Genomic DNA, 26,219 nt, shown 5'->3' with positions numbered 1-26,219 from the left:
CTGAGCTTTTATTTCACTTCTGGGCCAGAAAAATCAGTGCTGCACTTAAAGAAGCTCCAGTTCAACATAACCTGATGTTTGAATGGCTCTAAATAGAGAAATTAACTAATCAAGTAGTATGTAATCAATTATTAAGAGCACACTTTTTTCATTTAGAGGTAAACAATGTATGATCTCATATTAAAGTCTGCTATCAAGTGGTGTCTTAAGTTTGAAAAGTGTTTCAATGCGACTCAACTGGGTAAAGGTGTTGCAGACTTGTGTAAAGTGAATCTACAGAGGTTTCCCAGACTGGCAAAGCTGTAATGCCAACTATCTCTGCATACCAGCAACATCAGTGCCATCTGAGTAGGTGTTTCCACCGCTGGATTATGACCCAGTTGCGCTCCAAAACTAACAGCCAATCCTGTTGACTAGTATCCACTCATCTTGGAAGGCTTTCCACAAGATGTTGGAGTGTTTCTGTGGGGATTGGTGCCCATTCATTCTGTGGACCATTTATGAAGTCAGGCTCTGACATTGGATGAGACGGCCTGGCTTGCAATCTCTGTTCCAGTTTATCCCAAAGGTGCTTGATGGGGTTGAGGTCAAGGCTCGATGTGGGCCAGTGTTCTTCCACACTGAACTTATCAAGCCATGTCTTTATAGCCCTTTCTTGGTGCACTGGGGTACAGTCATGTTGGAATTGAAAAAGGCTTTCCCCAAACTACAGAGTGGGAAGCATAGCATTGTCAAAAGTGTCTTGGTATCCTGAAGCATTAAGGCTGCCCTTCACTGGAGATAAGGGGCCTGATTGAAACACCGGAATCCAACTATTAACAGTTTAATTTAAGTTCTCTTGTTGCAGGAATTCCACATTTAGTCGTTTTGGGCCATGCTTTATAGGAATATACAGTGTATCTGAGATTATCTCTACCTGCTTTGCATGTTGATATTCAGCGAATTAAACAACTTGTATGCCTCCTATGTGTTCTGGAGCTATTTAGTACTGTCAGTTATATGAATAATGTGCTGTGGAAATGTGATTTAGGGGAAATATCACATTTGGTTTTGTTTTTGTCCTAGGAAAAGTCCGTTTTTTATTTAATCTTTTTTTAAGCCGTCATCTTTAATTGATTGTTAACTTTCCAAAAGATTGATCATGGACTGGAGCATACTTTAAATTTGCATCTCTTGTTCTCAAGATTATGTTGCCAGACTTGTTTGAAGTGATTTTACTTCCCTCGATCTGCTTAGAAGAACACACCAATTTCAAAAATAAAAACCAAACATGTTGCATACGTCGGTCTGATACCCATTTGTTTGGAGGACACTCTGAGGACAGCCAAGTATGCACTATGTGGATTGTACAAGTTCTTCTTGCCTGTCGGCTGCCATGTTTGTTTGTTTGCTCTAAAGTCACGTTTGAAAGACCTCTGAGTGTGAAGACTCTGGACTGGTTGTCGGTGAATGGATTCTGTTAGTGTTGTGGTCATATTGCTCTCTGCACACTCTAGGAACAGAACATATAAATATTTGATTATTTGTCATCATATGTAGGGTCACCCACAGTTGCTACATTTGATAAGATTTGACAAATCTTTAAATGTGAGCCTGGCTTAAGTTGAAAAATAGGAATTGAAAACTTCCCCCTTCTTTTGAAACATCAGGTGAAAGTCCTGAAAGTGTATTTTTAGAAAGATTGTGTTGAATTCAGTATTCAGGGAGGATCACTTGTTTTCTCTATTTCAAAACACAGTTTGAAGACTGGAGTCAGAGTTTGAATAAATGTATTTATGCAGATTGATCTCCTCAACAAGTTATATTTTTTTGTACAGAATTTTAAGACTCACTCCACATTGCTTCAGAAAAGCGATAGAATAGTCCTCTCTGCTGCGGTTTTACTGAGTCAGTAAAGTGATAACATAGCAGGACATTACATTCAAATTTAACCAGAGGGGCTTTAATCTGAAATACTCTATCTCTTTCTATCTCTCTCTCTTTCTCTCTGTCATATTGCAGGTCCTCGGTGGGCATCATGGAACCTCGGGGTGTTCATGTGTATCCGCTGTGCCGGAATCCACCGCAACCTTGGCGTCCACATCTCAAGAGTTAAATCTGTAAACCTGGACCAGTGGACACCTGAGCAGATCCAGGTATACAGACAAACACACCAACAGGAACTCAGATACTTTGAATACGCAAAACAGCTCACAGCTGCAGGGAAATACTTAATTTTCACTTAAGCATTAGAGGGTACTCTGTGTTCACCATCAAAGTCAGTAGATCCCACAAAAGTGCTCTGAAAAGATCAATTCTTCATACATGTTCATACAACATGTTATCTAGCAAGAAACCTAGAAAACTTAATTTAATTCCAAGAGTAAACCAAACAATTACTAGCCATAAAATTGGTGTATAAGATGCACTTTAATACTCCTCCTATCATCTAGAAAGCGAGCTGCATCCTATCCACCACTACAACTTCTATACTAGAATAAGGTGCAGAGAGAGGTATTTTGTTGTGTTATGGTATCTATCCAGAGGATGGCTTTCAGAAAGGCAAGCGAAAGCTTAAGTGCCCAAACCCAACTGGATACATGGGGAGGCAAGCCGGTCTGGCAGTGCTACTTTTCAACACTTTTCTCCCTCATTAGGTCTGTTATGGCCTCCTTAGCAACAGAAAATAAGGCTCAAAAGTAGGGAGGGACGCCACACAAGATATGAAACTTAAACTCAAACTTTACCCAAACATTATTAACCCTGCTAGAAATATTCAGGAATCAAGAAAACCAAACAGTGGAAACAAAAGGGACTAGAGACCTCGGCCAAGATGAACAAGGGATGTGACCGTCGCACCAAGCACCTCCTCTTTAACTAATTAAAAAGCAGAAACTAAACCTAAGAAAACAAATGCTGATAACTGGACTACGGGTAGTCTCCAGCCCACACTAAAACAACAAACTAAAACAAGACCTAACAATCAAAATCTACTTGGGGAAAGAAAAGTAAGGTGGAAAACAAACCTTACACTTCTCTCCGTGTGCTGCTCAGTGTGTCTCAGAGATCGTCACTGCACCACCTGTCCCTCTTTATCACCTCCTCCTACCTGAGTGCTAATAGCTCAGATGTGCTACAAGCAGAGAAAGGAGGGGGACCAGAAAGACAAGGGAGAGCGATAGAGAGACTTACACCGCATGTAACAAGGTCATTATTGTGAATACATAGAAAACGGTGGTATACTATTAGGTAAAGTAACCTTGTGAGTGCTGGTTTGTTTCCGTTTAGTGAATAGCAGAGTATGGTGATGTGAGCCCAGCAAATTCATCGCAGGCAGTGGGTCCGTACATCACAACTATCAACACTGCCATAGGCTGAGCTCACCTACCACACAGGTAGCTGGCAGGGTTGAGAGAACAGATGGTACTAGAAAGAGCTACACATGCGCATTAAAACTGCATGTTGCTGGACCCAATGGAAGTCCCGGGAACACAATATTAACATTTTTCCATCTGAGAGCCCCCGAATAAGCAGACTGCATCTTTGTCATGCCGTCCTGCCTTTCTGCTGGTTTATTTGATGTTTAGTTGAAGATGTACCGTGTTGACTCAGATATATGATGGGTCTTTTTTCATAGAGTACACCTTAAAAAGTTAGGTCATCTTACATTTGGAGTTCTGACTTCTGAATGCCAATATTTACAATATTTAACAGTGGACTGTACCATTGATCTGTGAAGTAATGGCCCTTTTCCACTACACAGTTCCAGCCCTACTCGACTCGGCTCTACTTGACTCGACTCTACTCGGTTTGGTTACCTTTTCCACCAGCCCGAGTACCGACTCACGGTGGGCGGGGTCGTCATAACACAGCTGCGCGAAACTACGTAGCTCTGCCCAACTCCCGTTGGATCCGTTCATCTGCCACTAGACCCAAAAAAGTCTGGACCTCGTCAACGGACCACGGATAAACTTTGCGTGCAGACATTGTACAGTACTGATGTCATTTTTAAAATAATCATGACTATTCGGTGACGACATTCTCTGACCAATCAGTGGCCGGCAGTCCGTCGAAGTCACCTTTTAGTATCGGCTCAGCTCGCTTGGAACCAGAGCAGAGCTGGTACGAAAAACTGGTATCTGAAATGAGGTACTGCGCCCGTGGAAACGCAACACAAACTGAGTAGAGTCGAGTTGAGTCGAGTAGAGTAGGGCTAAGACGGGCTGGTGGAAAAGGGCCATTAGTGTACCCCTCATGACTGAGGCAAGCCTTCACTCACAACTACAGCACCAGGGGGGTGATCGTCTGCAACAAAGTGACTCTAAGTGGGCCCAGTTATTTAATAACAAAAGATATCTGTGGAGGTGTGATGCAGATTTTAAGATTATAGTCACTGGAGCAGAGACATCATTAAACATTGTCAATGAACCAAAATATTTTCACAGAGTTTGATGTCCAAAGATGACAAGCCTAAAAAAAATGGTGCTAGCAGTTTAAAATGCTAACAGCTGGAGAAACTCTTACCTTGGTCCCCAAAGGGGCTGCTTCCAAGAGATGAACAGGACATTTAGACATGCATGTACCTGCTTCCCCACACACATGAACACGCACTCATGCTTTGAAAATATAGAGAAGTGTAATTAGTCTATGTATAGTTGTCTTTTGAGGGTGAGTAGCATGTCACATCAATTCAATTACACACAATATATCTGGGGAACACTGTGTGTGTGTGTGTGTGTGTGTGTGTGTGTGTGTGTGTGTGTGTGTGTGTGTGTGTGTGTGTGTGTGTGTGTGTGTGTGTGTGTGTGTGTGTGTGTGTGTGTGTGTGTGTGTGTGTGTGTGTGTGCGTGCGTGTGCGTGTGTGTGTTTGAAACTCACCTGAGCGTGCCAGTAAATTTATTCAATCATCGAGTCAGTAATGTATCCAATTGTTGGGATTTTGTGTGCCTATCCGTCAGCTGAGTGTGAGTAGAAAGGTTCTCTCTCTGAATGTTAATCACTGTTTTCAATGACTAATTAATTCTGGTTGGCTGATTATTCTGACTCCATCTCCTCCACTTCTCCTATCATCACCCCATTTATCACCCTCCTCTTAATTTAGCTCAGACACATACGGGCCGTGTGTCTTTCACTCTGTGTGTTTGTGTGTGTGTGTGTGAGAGAGCATGCATGTGTGGGAAGGAGTCGGCTAGCGAGATGAGTTGAATACAAATGTGATGTATGAAAGAACTTGCTCTGTGTGAGTTTCTACATGTTCTTTGGGGTATTTTACAATTCAGTAATCCAGTAATTTGTAACCTTGACTTTAATCAAAACACATCATTTTAGGCTCTAATGACTAATAATTTAATTGAAAAAAGCATTTTCTTGATGATAATTTTTAATATGTTGTTTACAGTTTATAATAATACATAGCTGTGATGATACACTCATTTCAAAACACCTCAGTGTGTTGGCAAGCAGAGGAAACTGTACCTGCTGTGAGTCATATCACTCTATACAGACTTTATTTGTGTTTTTCTCACATTCTGAGTTACATAATATTATACTCAGTTGAGTGGTCGTGGAATAATTGGACCCCCCCCACATCAGGATGTAAAGTCAGGGTTCACGATATATCACTGAAACAACCATTAAAGAGAAAAGAAAAAGAATGCATAGCTGACCAAAACCTCATCTAGAAATAAGTAGTTCATTATCTATACCCACATAGATCTGCCTGCACAGACATGTATAAGCACAGACACGCCCGCATAAGTGCATACATACATATACCCATAGAAATACATACGCTTACATATATACACATGGACATAGATGGACATACAGTACATGTCAAAATATACACCAATAATACAAAATTGATTAAATACAATTGGAGAAGAGGCAGCTATACAAAAACTTTTGCAGAGTCAACACAATGTCAAAAGAAGATGAATAAAATGTTATGGCATGCAATCTCTTACTGTTAATGATGCAATACAAAGCTACATGAATTCAGAAATAGCCACACCCCTTTAGGTAGCATTAGTCATATCACTAATCTCTCTCATACTCTCTGTCTTAACCATCTTAGCAAAATGAACACTTTCAGTGGGGGCACTTTTAGTGGGACAGTTGCTTGAAAGGATAATGTTTCAGCCTTTAAAGTAAGTGCTGTAGTTGTATTCCGATGCAATCAACTGAAGTAATGAAAAAATAAAAAAATCACACTGAAATCATCCAGGCCAAAGAATATGTAAAATAAAACAGGTTCCCGGTTTAAATAGTACCAGAGTGACCCTTTCATACCTCAATCCTTTTTCTCTCTTTTTCTTCTTCCTCATTGCAGAGTATGGTGGACATGGGAAACAACAGGGCCAGGCAGCTGTATGAAGCCCATCTCCCGGAGAGCTTCAGACGGCCACAGACGGACCAGTATCCTCCTCCAGCTTGCATGCTTTCTGTGTTTTGGTCTCAGACTGTCTATTTATTCTTCACAGCAGTCATTCAACCGAGATCTATTTACATAAAAACTCTGTTTGTCACAACACGTCATCACACATCGATGTAAAAAAACCCTGTTCCTAACCACCCACATAGAAACTGCTTCTCACACTGCATGCACATTAAAACTGCCTGTCAGCATACATTCATATAAAACACTCTGTCACCATATATGCCAGTGTAGATTTACACAAGAGGTCCCTTATTCACCATATGTGTCTCCTTGTATTTACATACAAATGCAAAAGCTCCCTATGTCACCAGAAGTTTGCATAAAAAATACCCCATCAGCATTGTTCTGACATGCAAATGGTTGACTAATGAGAGTAAAAAGATCAAGCTATATGGTAAACTTCCTTTCATATGTTTCCTCCATAAAAACTCAAGTGAGTGAAGTGCTTCGTTCTCCCAAAGCCTGCAGAACAGCTTCACCAGAGCATCTACTTAGAATCTATTAAAGGATAAAGCAACACACTATCATAATTTTCTCCATTATTAAACTCTGGTGATGTTGTTCATTTTCAGTAAGGTCTAACTCACTGCAGCATCCTGTCAGTGAGTCATATTTGATAAGCTGGTGTGTACTTCAGTTATAAAACTTCTGCAAAGGCTGCTGTGTGTATCCTTGCTCATTGCTCTTCCAATTTCCCTCCTCTCTGCTCGAACCTCTCTCTTCCAAACAGCATTAAGAGTTGTTTTGACTTATACTTGTCTGATAAAGACACTGAAGCGGCAACAGACCCTAGGGTTGCCACAAACTTTGTTGTTCGCCCCACCGTCATGCACTGCACTCTGACTTGCAAGAACGTGTGAGGGTGCATTTAATTTGAAACAGAGTTTACAGCCAGAGAAAAGCTGCAGAGCAATGCTGTGGCTTCTTAAAGACAAAACATTAGTTTTACCAGTACGCATTGCCTGCATGGCACTGCAAGCAAAATAATCTGTTCGTAAGGATCGAACACAATGTGAATTTATTGCTGTAATATACTTACAAAACAAAGGGATGTCCTAACAAATGCTTGCATACATTTCCCCCTTTAGCTGTCAAACTGATAATTTTTCTGCAAGAAAATACCAATTAATTAGTTATTAAAATGACTGAACATCTATGTCATTACTAATCTGTGAGTATTTGTCATCAGTTACGGAAATATTCAACATTTTATCTCTATGGTATCAGGGTACTGGTCAGTTTAACAGTTCTTTAAATCATTCCTGCAATGGGCCATTTAGATTAAAGACAGAAAAATTATGATGGCAAACTATCTAACTTATAGTCATCATTATACTCTATTTCCTTGGCACACCCAGGATAATTTCCAGCACCAAATAAGAAGTGATAGGCTCTTCTCATCAGCTTCACTCCGCACATTTAACCAGGACACCTCCAGCAGTGTCTGTGTATACAGCGATGTAACAGCAATTCTTACTTTGCCCTTTTCCACCATATAAGACAAGACAGCTGTGTGGTGAACACAGCAGCATATGTTCATATTTCCACCAGCGGACTGAAATAAATACTCTCCCTGCTTGAAATGCTGCTCTAATACCCTATCTTGTATCTGGCAGGCCCATTTGTGCGGGTGGTCATCATACTTCACTCTTTTGAAGTCCATTAGTCGTTCTGACAGCAGCGCCGCTGGCTGAAAACAGCAGATAACAGACCCAGGATTAGAGGAGCTTTGTGTGAGAGAGGTTCTTATGTGTGCTTCTGTGTTTATGGACACACACCACGTTGGCTCAGCTATTTACTGTTCTTATGTATGCAAATGACGAAATGGAGTTTGATTCCAAGTACATATTTGCCTCTTTGTTTTCCGACTCCTACATTAGTGTGTGTATTTAGGATGTCTGATTTCACTGTGGGCTTGTCGGTGTTGTCTTGATATATTGACAGTCGTAGTAAAAGGTTTGATTAATAAAGCTTATAAATTAATGGAAAAGAAAACTTATGAACATTCTTAAATGCCACCAATTCATCCCACCTTTGCCTTTCGTTCGTTCGTCGTCATGTCGTGGCAGCATGCTGAGCAGTGTATTCATGATGACTCTTAAGAGTGCTATTCCCAAGCTCGTCCTGGGGAGTCCTGAGGCATTCCCTGCCCAGATGAGATATACAATCCCTCAAGCAGGTTCAGGATTTACCCTGGGGTTCTCCTTCCATTTGGACATGGCCATAAATCACTGAAAGGAAGGTGCCCAGGGGTCGCCCTAATCCAATCACGTGGTGGAGGGGTTTGCGTTCCCCAACAAACTTGGGAGCTGTGGTGTCAGTGCATTACCCCATGGTAGGGTCCCCCACATGGCAAATTGGAAGCTCAGGGATAAATATAGCAGTTTGACTTCAAAAGAGAAATCCAGATCTCCTCCTGAGGCCAAAGCTTGAAGGAACATATGCCTGTGAGAGTCTAATGGCTGGGGTTGAACCTTGGAGCCAAACAAAGCACAGCTCCTAAGAGTTACAGGTTCATAGCTACTGCACTGATAGCCCAACACCTGCATATAAGAGTGTAGCGGCTTTGAAGTCAAGCAGCAAAGCAAGGACTGGCTAATGGGATGCCAGAGCACTAATAATACACATTTCTCCAAAGGAACCACCATCTCACATGTTCAGATCTTATACTATAAATGTCTTGCTAAGGACATTTACTGTCAAGGTAATCACCGAAGCCATTAGCTACCATCTGAGAACAGTATGACTCTGGGAATAATGGAAACAGTGTAGCCCGGGTTGGCAAAAAATGACTTCCAGCCAAGACTTCCTTTTCCATGCAGGGCAGTGTAAGAATCTTGAGAAGCAATTGTTTGTCCAGATCAAAAGTTGAGCAAAATTTGCCACTCTAGAAAGGCCATGTTTACAATAGTACTGTCACTTCAGGTTTAGTATGAAGCAGAACACTTCCCATGCTGAAAACCCAGACTTAAGAGTCTAGATTCTACATTATATACTAAATCTGTTCATGGAGATTATTCAAATGCATTGGCTATTCTTGGTCTAAGGGGTTAATTGTACCTGCATCGTAGTTAATAGTTTGACATTCTTTTATACAGATGGATACCTCTACTGCAGCTCTAGATGGATGTGTTTACTTTCTTTTACCTGCTGTGTGATTTAGAGGAACCACAGAGCCACTGCGAGAGGATTTCTCTGTGGTCTTTTCTTATAAGTGGTTTACGAATCTTCATATGTTTTTGTTCTTTCATCCAGTCTGACTGTGACAGTAAGCGGTGATGTTGTGGTGAGGAGTGAGGATGTTGTTGCTCGATGTGAAAAGAAGATGATTCACAAGTTTTTCTTCAGATTATTTTGTGAATTCTTGACTACAAAACTCTTCTGGCATCAAAACAAAAAGCAGCCCCAGCCTGATTTTTTATCTACCTGTGGTATCTCTGTAGATGCTGCAGCTCAGATGTGTTGCTGTATGTAATAGGAGTTGCTTTAGTCAGGGGCAGGCCTGTAGCATTGTTACTGTGATTATGTGGGTCTGCTTTGAGATGCACAGATATCACAGATCAATCCACCAACAAGACCCGAAACAATTTATAGCCTGCAATGACAACTTTTGTCATCTTTTGGAAGCATATTTAACATCCAAGGGAAAGTGAATGGGTAGTTAATAGGGTTGTAAGTCTCTCCCTTTTGGACAGGATCCCAAAAAACAAATGTTGTTTAGCCTAACAACTTGATCCTAACAGGAACTGATGTTTGTGTGATCTGGTTGTCTAGAGTGTTGCTCTTGTTAGTTTGAGTTTATACTATTGACAACTATTACTGTTGTCAATGGGGTTTTGACAAATCCCAATCAAGTATTTAACACAGCCGGATGATTAATAAAAAGCCTGGTAATCATACAACTCATGTTAGTTTTTAAAATATGAAAAAAGCACAATACCGCTTATTTGAATACAATGTAACTTTTAAAATAAGATGTCATTGTGTTAATTACTTTTCTAAGAGACAAAAGACTATGCCAACTGTACACACTGGAATGATACAGTCATTCAAGTTGTTATCACACATGTATGCCCAGGTGTCTTTCTATGACAGATAGTTGGGTGAGAAATAAAAAAAAATTGTCATGACTAATACAGAAATTTTGGCTCCTCTGCACATCTACCTTCACGGACTTTGTGAAGCCCTGCTAGCACTGAAAACAAACTATTTTTTTTTCCTAAGTGACAAAAATGTAAGCCAATTTAAAAATAAAAGTAGACTGCAGCAAACCCTGTATGACAGAGCTTGGCGTGTCACGTTACACAGAGGAATGCTGCTGTTAAATTGCGATGATGAAGACAATTCAAGACATTGTTTTTTCTCCTCATAATTTCTCTCTTATTGTCACACATTGGCATCTAGGCATTGGTTGTTGTTGCTGTGTTCTCTTCATTTAGAAGTTCTTCAACAAGTAATGCTATCTGACCAGCTACCGTGGCTAGCGTTACTCATGTGAAAGTTGAAGGGTCAATGTCAGATTCTCACAAGATTGAAGTGTGCAGAAATCACACAGTAACACCTCAGTCAACCAGATCCCAACTTGACATTTTTACCGTTCCAGGTTGTGGACTGGTGCAATCAGATCTTTAACGTTATCAGATCCTTACATTGGTTACTGTTCCAGATTACATTACATTTTTAAACCCTAGTGGTTATGCAAATAAGCATCTAGACAGAGTAAGTCCCTGATTTGAAGTGAAGGGCTCTTGTCCCACCCTGAATCCCTCTCAGAGCTTGATAGTTGACTAACCTTTCAACATACTGTACATGGAGCAAGTATCACAAATGGTTACCATCTTCAACCTATGGTTTGAGTTTGCCATCTGTAATTTAGAGATGCACTCACCAGTTCTGCTGCCATTGCTTTTGCTCTTTTGCTATTGTGACTTAATTACCGCTGTTTGACCAATTAGAATCAAGTATTTAACACCGCCTGATAATTAATATCACAAACAAATGCCAGACTTCCTAAAAACGTGTTTCCTCACTCACATTTCCTTGCATTTCTGTCCCTGAGGGTGCTGTGCTTGTAGCCATTGTTATTGGTTGCATTTGGTTGCTTTGTGGATCAGTTTGCGAACTGTGTCCTTAAGTTTTTTATGAACCTTATCTTTGCATTAGCTCTGAGTTAAAACCTACACAGACTTTCAGTCTGTAACATTACATAACTGTAACTTCAAGCAGCTAATTCTAAAATTAAGTTCAAAATATCGCCCAAAAAAATCTGAAATTTTTAGCCTTGAAAACTGGATTTTGAAAATGTCCTGTACCCCTTTAGGTCCTCTTTTTTTGTAGTATAATATTTTCTATTAAAAAATAACATATGAAACTGGTTCATATGTATAACATCCATCAACACTGCCTAGACAGGACATTATCTAAAAGGTCAGCACTTACCTTGTTCAGCACATCAGCCTCTCTGCTTTATGTGGTGTGTTTTGTTGGTCTGTCATCTGTCTACATCTGTGTCCACAGCAATCCTCGTAGAGCTGCGCCTGATATCGTAGCATAGCAGCCTATCTGCTCTGCTGCTGCTTGTCAGCGGCATCAAATAAGTGGTGTGTTGAGACGCAGCCCCAGAAGCCTCTACCAGCCTATCTTGCAGCTCGGCTTGTGCGGGTGGTCATCATTTTTCAATCTTTCGAGGTCTATTACTCCAACCGACAAAAGCGTTGCTGCTGGAATGGGGAGATAAGAGAGTCTGGATTAGCGCATATGTGGAGCCTGGGTGTGTTGGTGGCATGTGTCAGCTGAAGTCTGTGGCTGTGGTTGACTGTATGTGCAAATACTTCAATGTCTGTCTTGGGATTTTCAAAAATAACAGAAACTGTGATGTAAACAATATGAATATTCAAAATATTTGTCATTAATGGTACCAGTTTCTACATGGAAATAACTACAATAATTCCCAGACAATCTTAGCAATGAGACTAATGTCAGCAACGGCAGAAAATCCATGTTTAGTTTAGTTAGATTTGGATAAGTTATAGACTTAATATTAATGTCTCTTACAATCAAGCCTCCTCACAGTCTCCCACACCATCCTCTTCAACCCCCTGTCAGACTGCTTTGGCCTTACTGATACAGTTTTCTCCCGGTTGAAGTCCTACAAACAGAAACAATTTGTCACTATTGAAGACTCTGGAACTACCGCTGTGTAGTCTTATGGGTTACCCCAAAAAATCATGGACAGGCTCCAGCTGGTATGGAAATTGTACTTCTCACTCTCTGTAAGCCTGGGCAGCACATCTCATCCACCTTCACTGACTCCCAATCAAGTTAGACAACATCCTCCTTCTCACCTACAAATCTCTCCATGGTATTTCCCCCTACACTTAGCCCCAAGCTGTGATCCTGAGGCATGTGTCGGCTCTCCATCTTCTGCATAATACTGTGAACTTTTGAGGACAGAGCCTTCAGTGTGGCGCCCCCACCCAGTTTTGAACCTCTGGCACAGGCATTTATACACATATTTTGATGTAAATGAGTAATCAGTCATATCTAATTTAAGTCTCATAACAACAGATACAAACTGAGGGATCAAGGCTTCAGCAGATTATCAGCTCCACTGTCCTGTTAGGTGAATGGTGAATGGACCGCAGTGCTTGTCCTGTCTCCTGGCCACTCAGAGTGTTTTTACACTACATGTCACATTCATGTATTCATCCACACGCTGATAGCAAGGGCTGCTGTAGACCATCAGTAGAAAATGATCCCATTCACATGCACCAATAGGTTGCTGGCTGTGCTTTCAGGGTTTAGTGTCTTGCCCAAAGACACTTCAACATGTACTGCACGAGCAGGGGATCAAACCAACAACCCATTGATAAGGAGACGGCCCACTCTGCTCACTGTTTGGTCTTTTAAAAAGGTATTTTTCTGTAGGGATGCTATCTAAAATATTGTCAGGCATTTAGAAGAACTATCAGTGCTCTTCGGTGTCACAAATAATGACTTGTCAGTGTGTTAGGATTCAGATAATTTGGCCCTAAGGATTTTGGAGAAGCCATTTCAGCCTGTTTGGAGACTGCTGACTGAAGCAGTCCACAGAGGCAATTCCAGATCTCTGTGTATATGATCTTACATTTAAAGACTGGAAGGATTTACTTAAAACCCAATTTCAGAGAGGTTTAGCTCAGCAGCACTTGAACAGAAAATGTCTTTGATAAGCACTCCAAACTCAAAGACAAACTCTTTATCGCTGTCTTTAGAAAGACCTTATGCACCTATCAGCAGGCACAGGACCTCACAAAGATTTCAACAAATCTCTGCTACAGATAAAGTTCAGTCAGGATCTGCTCCTGCCAATGGTTTGATAGGCAATTTCTCTCACTCACACTCTCATTCTGTCACTCATTACTTGTCAATTGAGCTATCAGGGAGTTTTTTTTTTTACAGTGAAATGTGAAATTCAAAACCAGTGGTCATTATTTTGCACCATAGTGGGAGCAGGAGTTTAACTATTGTGTGTCGAAAGGGACAAAAAAGGCATGCGGTTAAAAATAATTAATGCATCAATATGGGAGTCTAATCACATCTTGATTAAAGCTTTATCCTTAGTCCCATAACAACTAAAGAAAATAAGGGGGAGATAAAAAAAAATAATAGGCTATTTTGATAAACTGTAATCCCCAGGGGAGTCAGAGGGAACTTGAGAGAGGGAGTGTTCACGTACAAATGGACAGCATGGGATGGGTCATTTAACGATGCAGCCTGGTGTAGGTCTGTTTAACTCTCTGTGTCGTTAATGAAGTCTAGAGGCACACTGCAGCCTCAGCTCTCTGGTCACAGTGGCACACAGAGGGACAGTTGTCTTGTATGAATGAGTCCTCCTCTGGTTCAGAGTGTTTCAGTAAATCTATGCTTTTTTTCATGACTTGACACATTTTATTGGTAGTTTTTATATCTCTACTTTCGCCTGTAGACGCCATTAACTTATTGGCTTGTGTGTGTGGCTGTCATGTTATTGTTTGTGCCCCACATGTGTAAGTGTGAGATCATCACAGAATTGGAGACCAGCAGGTCACTGATCACAGTCAAACAGGCTGGTGACAGGCTCAAAACCTGTCACCAGCCTGTGGATCAGCACCTTTCTTATTTCTACCATCCATCCACTAAAACGTTGTTACTATCTACATTAGTGTCTTGATGAGACCTCTGTATTATGCACATGATCATGATCAAGCTTTGACTATCAGAAAGTTTGAATATTTCATGTGACTGACGGGCTTAATCCTTTTCTCTCTACCTTTTTTTTCCAGCCTTGACCAGTTATCAACATCCTTTAAACTTAAACACACCTAAAATCAAGAAGGCAAAAGAAAGCAAACATTTTCTTCCAGCTCTCTCAAGACCTTCAGCTCGTCAGTCATTTCATTATATGCACTGTGAGTGACTGTCGTGTGTTTCTAAAACAGATATCTGAATATTACTGTGCAGTATTTCAGTCCTTAATCGTAAACCTCAGAGCAGTGGAGGTCTTCATCCGTGACAAGTACGAGAGGAAAAAGTACTACGACAAGGAGGCCATGGCCACAGCTCCAGTGAGTATGAACATCACTTCTAGTCCTTTTCATTTTGAGCTTTAGCCTGTCACTGCATGTTACTGTTATAGGACTGTGTGTGCATGGTTCCAGGCCATTTCCTGAACTTGTGCATCAGTTGCCATTTGTTGCATGAGTTTGATGCAAGGCTGTTTGATGCCAGAATCAACTAAAGACATAAAGTAACTTAAAACAAAATGACAGCTTTTATGTCCCTTCAGCTTACTTATGTTTTCTTTTCTTTTCTGTTAAAAGTGTTTCATTTTTTTACCATCAGAAAACAGAAGCAACATCTGCAAACACAAGCTTTTATTTCAGGGGACTTCATCTTAATGATCAAATATGAATCAGTTCCTGTCTCTTGTGTGTTGGCAGGAAACTGAGAATGAATGTTAAAATGCATCAAAGAGTGTGTGCATGATTTTGGCTGCTGTTGTGTTTAAAATCTGATGTGCTACTTCTCATATTTGGCATCTTTTCCTTACACAAGACATTTGAATGCATTCCAGCTCTTTCCTGTGCCAAGGCCTCGTGCTTGGCTCACAGTATCTTTTTCTGTTTCACTCATCAGGCATGTGGAGTTTGTAATTTTACACTCGTGACCTTCTTTGCTCCCTGATCTATCACACTGGTGATACTTTCTCACCTTAAATGTGTGTAAAGACACTTAAACCTTTTTCAAATGTGGAATGAGACCAAACAATACAGTCTTACTGGATCTGATACAAACAGTGTCAGAGTAAGAGAATAACCTTTCAAGCATGCAACTATCTACTAACACATTGTCTTTTATATCAGGAAGTAGAGATATCTGTGAGGGTGTTTGTGTGTGTCAGTGTGGATGATGGGAGAGAAGGGATGTGATTGTGGAGGTGTGTGTGGGTGGGATGCACATCTGCTTGTCTTGTTTCCAGAGATGATCTCTATGAGGTGTGTTTTTGAGCGTTACAGAGTGTGGGATGCTTCCGTAGTGCGAGTGTTTCAAAGCAGTGTGAACGTATGCGTGTGTTAGCGTGTGTGTTCACATACCTTTACAAGAGCTGTTGGATCACAACTTTAACAGCTAACTTCTTTTCTTTATTGCTGCTTCAGCTTACTTCACTTCCACTCCTAAGACTTTTTTTCATTGTGGTCTGATAGGCACGGTTGGCCAAACATTATTGATGCTTTATGATGCAATTACTTTCATTGTGTCATTCATCTTTCTGTCCAATTCTTGTTAACTTGACACAGAAATTAGAAATTGAATTTAAAGTTTTTATTTTATTATGTAGGGTTTATTTAATACAACTCATAACCAAAATAGAGAGTGGTGCTAGAGTGATCTATGCAGAGTTATTGCTTATTTCAATTTTTTCTTGTCTGGCTTCTACAATTCCACCCTAAATGAGTCTGAAGGAGAAAAATACTTCAAATTTGGAAAAAATCTCGACATGGTCTCTACAATCGATGTGTTTGTGGTCAAAGACTGATGTCGAATTTATACAGGCAGTGTGTCTGAAGGGTGGCACAGCTCAGATCAACCAGGAGCAGCTGGGTCCAGTATAGAGAGAACAACACACAAACAACAGGTTACAGAGCCTTTCTGTGTTTGAATTAAGGCTCATTCAGATATTATTCTGTTACTTTTGTGCTCCTATCATCACTAAGTATGCTGCATAATTATAAAGTTTGGCTTTTACAGGTTTAGATGAGTTTAATATAAAAAAAGTGCTCTGCTTTGTTGTCCTGTTACCTTCTTACAAATTTATCATCTTAAAGTCCTGTTGTGGTCAAGATGGGTCACGGATATGTGGCTGTTTTAGCTTTTAATGGTTATATCCATAATCGATGAGTATTTCTAAACTGTACGATCTGGTAAGATTTTCGGGGTCCATATCTGGTGTTTTATTTTGAAATCGAGTGGATGTTACATGCCATCCTCTTGCCTGACTTCCTGTTCAGGTTGATCTTCCCTGTTCAGCGTGGCGTGTGCTGGGCGCGGGTTCTGATCGAAATAGACTCTGTACGTATCTTCAGTGGAGCAGCGCTGGGGTACGCTTCGGAACCAGAGCTGAGACACGCTACAGTACTCTCTGTGTCAACGTGAGCATTAGCTAGAACGGAAATGTATCGGCAGCATAGTGCGGAGCGCTCGCGTAAAGAGATCACTGCTGACAACTGCAATACCAAGTGTGGCTAAGGTTAGCAGAGCTAGCACCACAAGCCTCCAGTCCTTCTTGCAGGTTGACGTCTTCATGCCTATGCTGATAACACATTGCTCAGGTTAAGTGCTTTTCTTTCAGTTTAACCAGAAACAGCTTACGTACAACTTAATGTCCATTACTAACTATGCCACACTATGAGATTCTATCTGTCATGTGTGCTTGTTTATATTCAGCTAGTGGAGCACTATAACATTATGGCAGTAGCCTTTATCCAGATCTACAGCCCTGGCTAGTGTCGGATGGCAGGGCTACAGCATAAGACTGAAATTTCAAGCCTAGAATGAAAACAAATGTGTTAAACTGACTAGTAATTCTGGTGCTATGGTGGTTTTATGCTTTTGTACATTTTACAAACAAAAATTAAGCAAAAAAGTTGGATGCCAATACTAAACCTAGGCAAAGTTTCAAATTGTGATATGAGCATGTGTTGGAGTAATCCTCAGTTGAGACTGCAGGCTACTCTGAACGTCTTCAATAAGTCACATGAAAACTACGCAAGAGAGAACCAAACATCGCTGATTGGTGAATCTCTTTAAAAGAGTGAAACAAAACTGACCAATCAGAAAGGTCCTGCTCTGTTTTTTGTTGCCGGGAATATTTTGTCACTTCCCAAACTTTGCTGATCAGATTCGGGGTCCAACACATATGGCTATATTTCATAATAGAGAAACATGATTTTCTAGCGGGGTAACAGTGGAGAGGTTTAAGAGAGGTTTAAATAAACTCCCCCTAACATCATCCCAACATAGTACATTAATGTGAGGTGTCTTGTTCACAGCAGTCGTCCTCTGCTGCACATCTTTTTTGTTTCATCCTCCCATTGTCTCTAGTATTGTTTTCCTTGTCCTCTCCTTCGTTCTCTCTCTCTCACTTTGTCTTTTCTTTTCTCCTCTCTCCACCCGCCTCTCTCTGTTTTCTCCGTTTTTCTCTGAAGCGTTGCCAGCAGCCAGACTGTGATCTAGGATCTGTTTCTGCCACCCACACAGACGGCTCTGCTTTTATATGCAAATTAATTATTAAAAACAACTCATTATCACTTTAAGCAGTCTCTTGCAGATGGAGAAGAAGAAGAGAGGGTGGGCAGCTGTAACCCTGAGCTGTAATTTTTATCTGTGTGTATGTGTGTGTTGGAATGAGAGTTGGGGATTGAGTTTATCTGTTGAAGACTTATAGAAAATAACAGTTTGTGCCTCTGCAGGCCTCTTCAGTGTTGTCATGTCATCACATCATATGAATCTACCAGTATCTTTGGATGATATTTTCCATTGGCTGCAAACTGGAGATGGCCAGTATACAAATTGTTAGAGGATAGATGAGGTCTGATTTACCTGGATTAAATACATGCTATGTTTCTAGAGCAAATCCTTCCTTTTCTAATTATCCAGTATCACTGCATTTAACCCGACTTCATGCTAACATTTAGATATTTTGACTGTATTCCCCAGATGGTCTTAAATTAGCACACACCATTTGCCAAAGTGGGTAAAAACCCAATTTCAGGAATAAACTCAGCAACGTTGGACAGTAATAGTCAAACAGCGGGAGCCTACATTATTTTATTGATGTTTTGTTTTACAACCATTCTACAAGGCACTGATGACTGGGGACCTTCAATAATTGTATCCTGATCTTTTGATTGACCTTCGCTGAACACTGTCAGCAGTCACATCTGCCCAGTTTATCCAACAGTCTCTTTTGTGGACCTGAAATGCAGCAGGTTACAGAGGGAACAGAAGGAACAGAGAAACTGTAAGAAATGTAAAGCTGAGTCTGGCATACTGTGGGCTTCCTCTCTGTGGAAAAATGTTTTTGTTGCTGGTAACATTTCTTTTAACTTACCCACCACAGTTAGACAGTTTGTTGCATATGGGTCTAAGTACTGTGGCAGCAGACCAGTCAGGGTGCCCATCCTGACCCCTGTCCATTGCCAAAAGTGTTTATTGGCCATGAACGTCAAACTGTATCACAGAGCAATGGAAGAAGCTGGACTGGAGAAACAATACGACTAGTTGAAGGTGTTGACTTGGCCTCTATATTACCAATTACCCAGATCTCAATCCAATTTGAGAATAGATATGGGATGTGCTTTACAACACTGTCCGATCTATGGAATCCCAACCTTGCAACTTCCAGGACTTAATGGATCTGCTGCCAACAACTTGGTACAAGTCCATATCGTGTCAGAGCTCTTGTAATATGTATCTTAGTTCGCCTGTTGACAAAGTCCAATGAACAATACCTTCTGCTGAAAATGATTAAGTTCCAAATATACACGCATATATATATTTTTTTAAATACATATATAAAATACTTCTCTTGACTTAATTCGATGCCTTTAACAATTCTTCAGAATTGTTTGTTTTTTAAATCTTCATTCAAAAATGTATCAAAAAACCCTTTTTGAAGCACATAGACCCCACGTTCTGGTGCACTTGAGTTCAAGATCTGGATTTTGTCTGTTTTCCCGCGTGTGAGAGGCCGTTAGAGGAACACCGTTCTATGACTATGGACTGCCTTCACTATTTTGTTCACAGTGGAGTTCTTGAGTGCATTCACTGCAGCATGAGCTCATTGTTCTGCCATGAGTGAATTAGTAGGTGAATGTGTGTGTGTTTCAGTATGTGGACCACACATTACTTCAATGTTAGTGGAATCAGCAGACATCAGACCACATCTAGCCGAGCCTCAGTGATGACCCAGTGATTGGCCTAAAACTGTCACACAGGAGCAGCCAAGTCCCCCTGGAGGAGGACTTAGTTTTCAACCTTATTCGCCTGTGTTAGTCATCGGGATGTCCTGTCTGCTGTGTCCACAGTGCTCGCCCATGTTCTGTGTGTTCCTGCAGCCTGCTCTGGCAGCCTATTTAACTTCTGCCTTCCTCTGACATGTCATATTCTGAAGACAGCGGACTGCAGAAGAGCTACAGGGAGAGTTTGTTAGGGTCACTATTGTTTTATCTTAAACAGGAGGACACACATTTCTCACTTATCAATGAAACTAGAGTTATTGGCTGAATTGGAGCACATTTTTAGCTTTAGTGTAATTAATGCTTTCATTTTTAATAACCCAACTCTTGCTTTAAGTGTCACTCAGATATGTCAAGCTGAGGCCATTTTCTTATTGTGGAGTCTTAATGACCAGGAGGTCCATAAGATCTGACTTTCTCCTGTAGCCCTCTTCACACGATCTATTTTCTGAAGGACTGACTAAATACACCATTTAAAATTATCTAGTGCCTTTTTTGGGAGAGTTATTAGTTCCATATAACAAGTTTCTACATGTGTTCATTAAAAAAAAACATGTACATTGATACAGTATACCCATTTTGGTCCATATTGGCAGTTAGTATTAGCCATCTAATGTATCAGTCCTGTTTTAACTACAGCATGTTTATTGTAGAACTGTCATCAGGCTGGTGCATTTAGCATTTAGCACATTGTACATCCACAAAGCATCAAAAAGGTGCTTTGCTGTAAGCTAATTGTCTGTGCCTTCAAAGAAATATAAAGCATAGTTTTATCATGTCTTTGTCAGTATATTTTGATTCTGACATCATTTAAGCTTTTAAGACTAGCTTACGTGCTATCCTTTCATGTTATGTACTCCTTGGATAGGTCTGGGTGTGTGTTACCAAGGTGCTTGGTGAGGTTTGCAATGTTTCCTCCGTATGCATGACACAGTTTTGTTGCATCTTTCGTGCACAAGCTTTTGATATTTCAGTGGCTAAGCCATCAGAGTCAGCTCTGTAGGCACAGTAGTCCCACGGGAGACTTTGGAAGCCGGTTTTGTTCACCAGCACAGAGTATGGAGGTATTCTTTCGGTAGGTGACTTGTGTTGTAGCATATTTTGAAATATAGCGACAGAGTCTGGCTTGATGGTCTGAGTCTTTTTTAATAATACGAGACACTCTGCTTTTAAACACTTCACAACAACGTCACACAATCTGGACTATGTGATGGTCTTCATGACCACTGGGTCAATATTAGGCGATGTCCTGGTCCTTTTTAGGCAATGTCTAAACATTGATTAATATCCTTCAAGAGAATCCGCGCATCGTCGGTAGTGAGCATGTTGAGGAAGTGGCATTGCTTGTCTCTGGCTCGTGCTATATAAACATGAATGACCAACAAGGCTCTAAACATATCAAAACTAGGTCCTCTACTATGTATTTTAAATTGCATGCAGATTGTGTTTCTACCTCAAAAATGTAACCAACTATTGCTCAAGGTCACCCATTTGACCATGACTCAGTTTTGTTCACAGTGATGTCACAGTTTTACCATCCTAAGCCTCCCGAAGCTGCCATAACTCTTCTTTTATTTGTCTCTTGATAACTACTCCACTTTACCTCAGTGTGTGTCCTCTGTGAGAGGACAAAAGGATCTGTTAAAGGTCCACCCAGCAGACAAGTTTCAGTTAAGATGTTAACCATCTTTGTCTCACTATCAGTCTTCACCACAGCACACAGGCAGACACTTCTATCTCCAAGGTCTGATCTCTGTTCAACCTCTGTTCAACCTCTGTTCATCCCTTTTTCACCCCGAACATGCTTCTCTTGTTATCATCCTTTTTTGGTTATTTTGCCCCCTAAACACTCCCCCATTCCTGTCACTCCCCCCTCCTTCCCTCCAGTCTTGATTCTCTTTATCTCCATCATCAGCCCATCTGTGCCTGTTTAGTGCTGTGTCGACATCTCCAGCGGCATCAAAGTCGGAAGTTTTGAGATAGAAAAAAAAAATATGTAAAAGACATCAACAGAAAAAGAAGAGGGATAGAAAAATGCTCTGAATTCACATCTCTGCTGCGCTCCTTTCACCACCACAGGCAACAGGAGCAAGAAGTCGTTTGATGCTCTAACAGCTGAGGAGGCAGGGAGGAGGCTGGAAATGGAGGAAAGATGAAAATGTGAGAAAACGCTCCTCTGTTCTGTCCTGAGAAAGACAGAGTCAGTGTTCACTCCAGCCCTCGGGTTGTTTTAGAGAGCAGAGGAGGGGAAGAGGGTGGGATAATTTTAATGATGTCATCTTTTTCTCTGTCTGGTTTTAACGCTCAGATGCAAAAGAGCGCTTGGTGTTCTTTATCAGCAGCCCAAAATGAGACACTCATACAGTCTCATTAGAGATTTGCATTCCCAAAGCCTCATTTAAGCTTCTGACAAAAACAAATTCAGCACAGTTAGTGTGTGACTGTGTTACATTAGGACAAAAACACTGAGCTATGGGCAACAGTGGGGATGAACCGCACATGCATATTTCCATGTAGAATTGGATTAATAGTTCAGAAGTTTGGACTTAAGTGGTGAGTTGTGTGGTCAAAGAAAGACATTCAGTCCATAACTCAGAAATAGTTTCAATCATCTCTGTGTCTTCTGCAGAAAGATGCTGTGCCTGATGCAGTGCAGGTGGCAACAGGAGGAGGGGGTGTCCTTTCACATTTTTAAACACATTACTCTATTTATATAACATGATGTTGTCTAATAATGTTAGATGAGTTCCTTTTGCTTTCCTCCACCAGGGGTTCCATACCAGCAAGCTAGTTCAGGCAGACATCTTCACAACTTCTCCACATCAACACACCCAGCAGCACACTCAGGTCTTCTTCTTTCCATTCACCTCACTACACCACCTGCCTGCTTGACCACCGTGGGGTCCAGAGCATTCAGTCGCCCTGCCCACCGCCTCTGGAACTCCCTGCCACCAGACATCTGTAATATCGACCCTTTTTAAACTGACATATTCACTCTGATTACACCTCTTAACTGCAGTGTGTCTTATCCTGTTCATTTTACTTCGTTTTTACACCGTATCAAGTGTTGTTGATTTTATCAGACACATTCTGATATTGCTCTTTTTTATAAACTCTGCCCTATACGGTTACCTTGAGTGCTCTGAAAGGCGCCTTTAAATAAAATGCATCATTATTACTATTAATTGACATGCATCATTCTCTCAGTCACCTGACAAATGTACCCTCCCAATTTTGGGGACGATTATCAGCCTTATTAATTAATTCAAAAGTCAGTTACTTTGGCTCTGCTGCCAGTGTGTCCTTCCCTCTGTGTCTGTTTTCATTCACCACTCTCTCACCTATCGTCTGTCTGTTTGGCTCGATGTCATATGACTATGTGACGTAACTGTATTGTTACTGGTTAACTGTTCATTTCTGTACATAGAAAGTTTCAGTTTAGATTAAACATTTGCTAAAGACATTTCATTTTGAATCATCGGTGCATATCAGTCCAAAAATGTATCATAAGTCTCATGAGCTATAACAATCAGTACCGGTATCAGCCCTTAAAAAAATAACATAAGACTCCTAACTAATACATACGTAAAAAACATTAACCCCCCCAGTCTTATCAATTAATAGGTTTGAGTCCTCCCCCTGTCTCCAAATACAATGGAGAAAGTACTAACATAACTTTTAAGTATCAATTGAATTTTTGAAAATAAAACAACACCTCGAAATAACCAACATGGTAAAGACAACGTTGGTAAGAGGTTCTGATTCTGATTCATTCATGATTAATTGTCCCGCCGTACAACACGTGTGAGGGTGCTCTTGTGATCTTATGTGCAAGTCTGACAGCTAAACCTTTATTAATGATCTGAGGGGACCTGATCACTTAAGTGGCAACTTTAACCCCATTGTTGATCTTTAACTTTAACTTGAAAATTAAGATTTCCACATCATGTCGCCATACAGCACCTGATGATACTTTCTAGGACTGCATCATATTGTTGACATAGTGTGATGCCTTGCTTTGTTTTACACTTGCAAAAACTATTTTTAGCCCTGCATTCATATTCCATAAAACTGAGTGGAAAATAAAACTATGGAAAATAAAAGAGGCAGATAGAGAAAGTTTTCCTTGAAGTTCAAAGTTGAATTGGCTGTAGTGTAACTCTGTGAGTCTGTGATAAAGCTCAGCATGATATTTAAACACTCTGCTTTCTGCTTCTGTCCGGTTTGAAGTAAATCAAAGCTTTTTAGAAAAAGAAATCTCCTCTTGATTTAAATAATCCAACCTGTCATGGTTCTTTGGTTTCTGTAGTTGAGAAACTGGGGCTGCTGGTTTGAAGTCTTGAATCACTGGGTTGGATCATACTTTTTTTCCATTACTCATAGTGTGTGAATTTTATAGTCATGAAAGTATAATTCACAACTTTTTCCACCACAGTTTTCTTTTCATCATTCCCCTTCACACTCTAAGGAACTTACACATGACAATACTCAGACTCCTAGTAGTGTTAACTGTATGTCCTTTCACTTTTTAACATCATGGGACTCAGATACCAAGTATTTAAAGATCAAAATACTTCCCTGGTTTTCAATGGTTTATCTGTTCATACGGTGTGTAGAGAGGAGACAAGGCTCAAATCTGGAGGGAGGTCGCTGAATCTGTGGTGCATGAAAAATGAAACTAACAGCCAGATGGCAAAGAGTAAACAAGGACATTATGAAGACAAAGACAAGGTAGCCTCACAATTCTTCAGTTACATGTGATAACAGGCATGTTTCATCACGAAGAGTTAGTAGGTCCTGTGGTGAAGCAGCCTATTAGATCCTTGTCATATTGGATTGGTATTGATCTTGAAGACAGATAGAAAATGGTAGTAATTATTCTATAAAGTGTGTGTACATGTTTTGGTAATGGCCGCTCTCATGTCTTCATCAAGCTGGTGAAAGCATAGGCCTGGCTTAATGCGTCTAAAAACACTGTATTGATTCAAAGTCTCTTGAGTCTCTTGAACATGAAGCAGTGATACAGCATGCATTCAAATGTTGTACTGGGACTCCTATTCTCATTCTCCTTTCTCTATCTCCCTCCTGTGTCTCCATCCATTTGTGGCTCTGTCCATCTGGCACTGTGATAATCCCTGCCACTGGAGAAATACATTTTCAGCTTGGCTGCTTTGTATCTGACATGAGGGAAGTTTAAAAGCTGTATAAATTGACAAATAATCTTTTAATTGATCAGATATTGTGAAAGGGATCTTGACGCAAAAAAAACACAAAAATGTATCACCAAACTCTTCAATTACTCTCTGCTTCATGTTAATTTTGGCACCTTTTTGTTTGTGTCACCCACCATTTGCCCAGTTAGAAACAAATGTAGCATCTAGCTGAGGAGTGACGTGGAGCAGCAGGATGGTAATGACATGACATTTTTCTCAGGAGCTGTACTATTTCTCAAAAAACAAACGAAAGTATGACTCTAAGAGGAGATTGACACCTCTCTAATACGAGTGTTCCAGAACAAGTTGGAGTTAATAAACATGTAGCTTAGACCCTAAGTTAAAACTGTTAGTTTGGCTTAGTCCAAATATAGAAAAGTAACTTGGAAAACATTCCTAAAACAAAAAATTTGAAATGTTTGCATGACTGTTCCTAGTTTTTGTGTCTGGGAGATAACTAACCAGTCTGCCCAGGAACACAAATAGGCAAGGTGAGGAAGGTGTTTTAACACATGACGTTTGTAATCAACGGTAACCTAGAAATGCATTAAAACATACACTAAGACTATATAGAAATTGGATTAAAAGACAATGAAAACCAACCAACTGAAATAAATTGCATTTAGTGTTGTGGTCAAGTCACCAAATGAGTTGCATGGGTCGAGTCTTGAGTCCCCAGTGTTCAAGTTAGAGTCAAGTGCAAGTCACCATAAGAAGAATCTGAGAAACACATTTCATGCACTGAGATAAGATTCTGACTGATCGTGTCAGTGTGTATGGAGATTAAATCATCACTGAAGTTGAAGTTTCAGTGCTTAATTTTACACCACTCCTCTCTTAAGGCTGATTAATACTTCTGCGTCGCTCTTACACAGCAGGGACTGACGTGGACATGAGCACCGCATACTTGTGCGACAATGTTTCCGTGTCGCGCAGCAATTCTCTGCCAAAACGCTTGAGGGCAGTGTGGTCTCTCTGATAGTCCTTTACCACAGCGATTCAGAGTGTGTTATGTTAATCTACAGCTGATACATATTGCTGTTTGTCATA

General features: G+C 40.6%; 1 protein-coding gene across 2 annotated transcripts in view; it reads left to right on the top strand.

Annotated features, from left to right (window-relative positions):
- LOC117812079 (stromal membrane-associated protein 1-like) overlaps positions 1-26,219 on the top strand; it is a 135,972-nt gene that overhangs the window by 14,297 nt on the left and 95,456 nt on the right. For both annotated transcript variants that reach the window (XM_034682677.1, XM_034682676.1), the window contains exons 2-4: positions 2,002-2,135; positions 6,311-6,396; positions 14,928-15,003. In XM_034682677.1, coding sequence (XP_034538568.1) covers positions 2,002-2,135; positions 6,311-6,396; positions 14,928-15,003 — 296 coding nt within the window. The remainder of the gene's footprint in view (positions 1-2,001; positions 2,136-6,310; positions 6,397-14,927; positions 15,004-26,219) is intronic.

The sequence above is a fragment of the Notolabrus celidotus genome, chromosome 4 (assembly GCF_009762535.1).
Source record: "Notolabrus celidotus isolate fNotCel1 chromosome 4, fNotCel1.pri, whole genome shotgun sequence".
NCBI classification, from domain to species: domain Eukaryota; kingdom Metazoa; phylum Chordata; class Actinopteri; order Labriformes; family Labridae; genus Notolabrus; species Notolabrus celidotus.
Note: the sequence above shows the minus strand (reverse complement) of the source record. Positions and strands in the feature narration are given on the sequence as shown.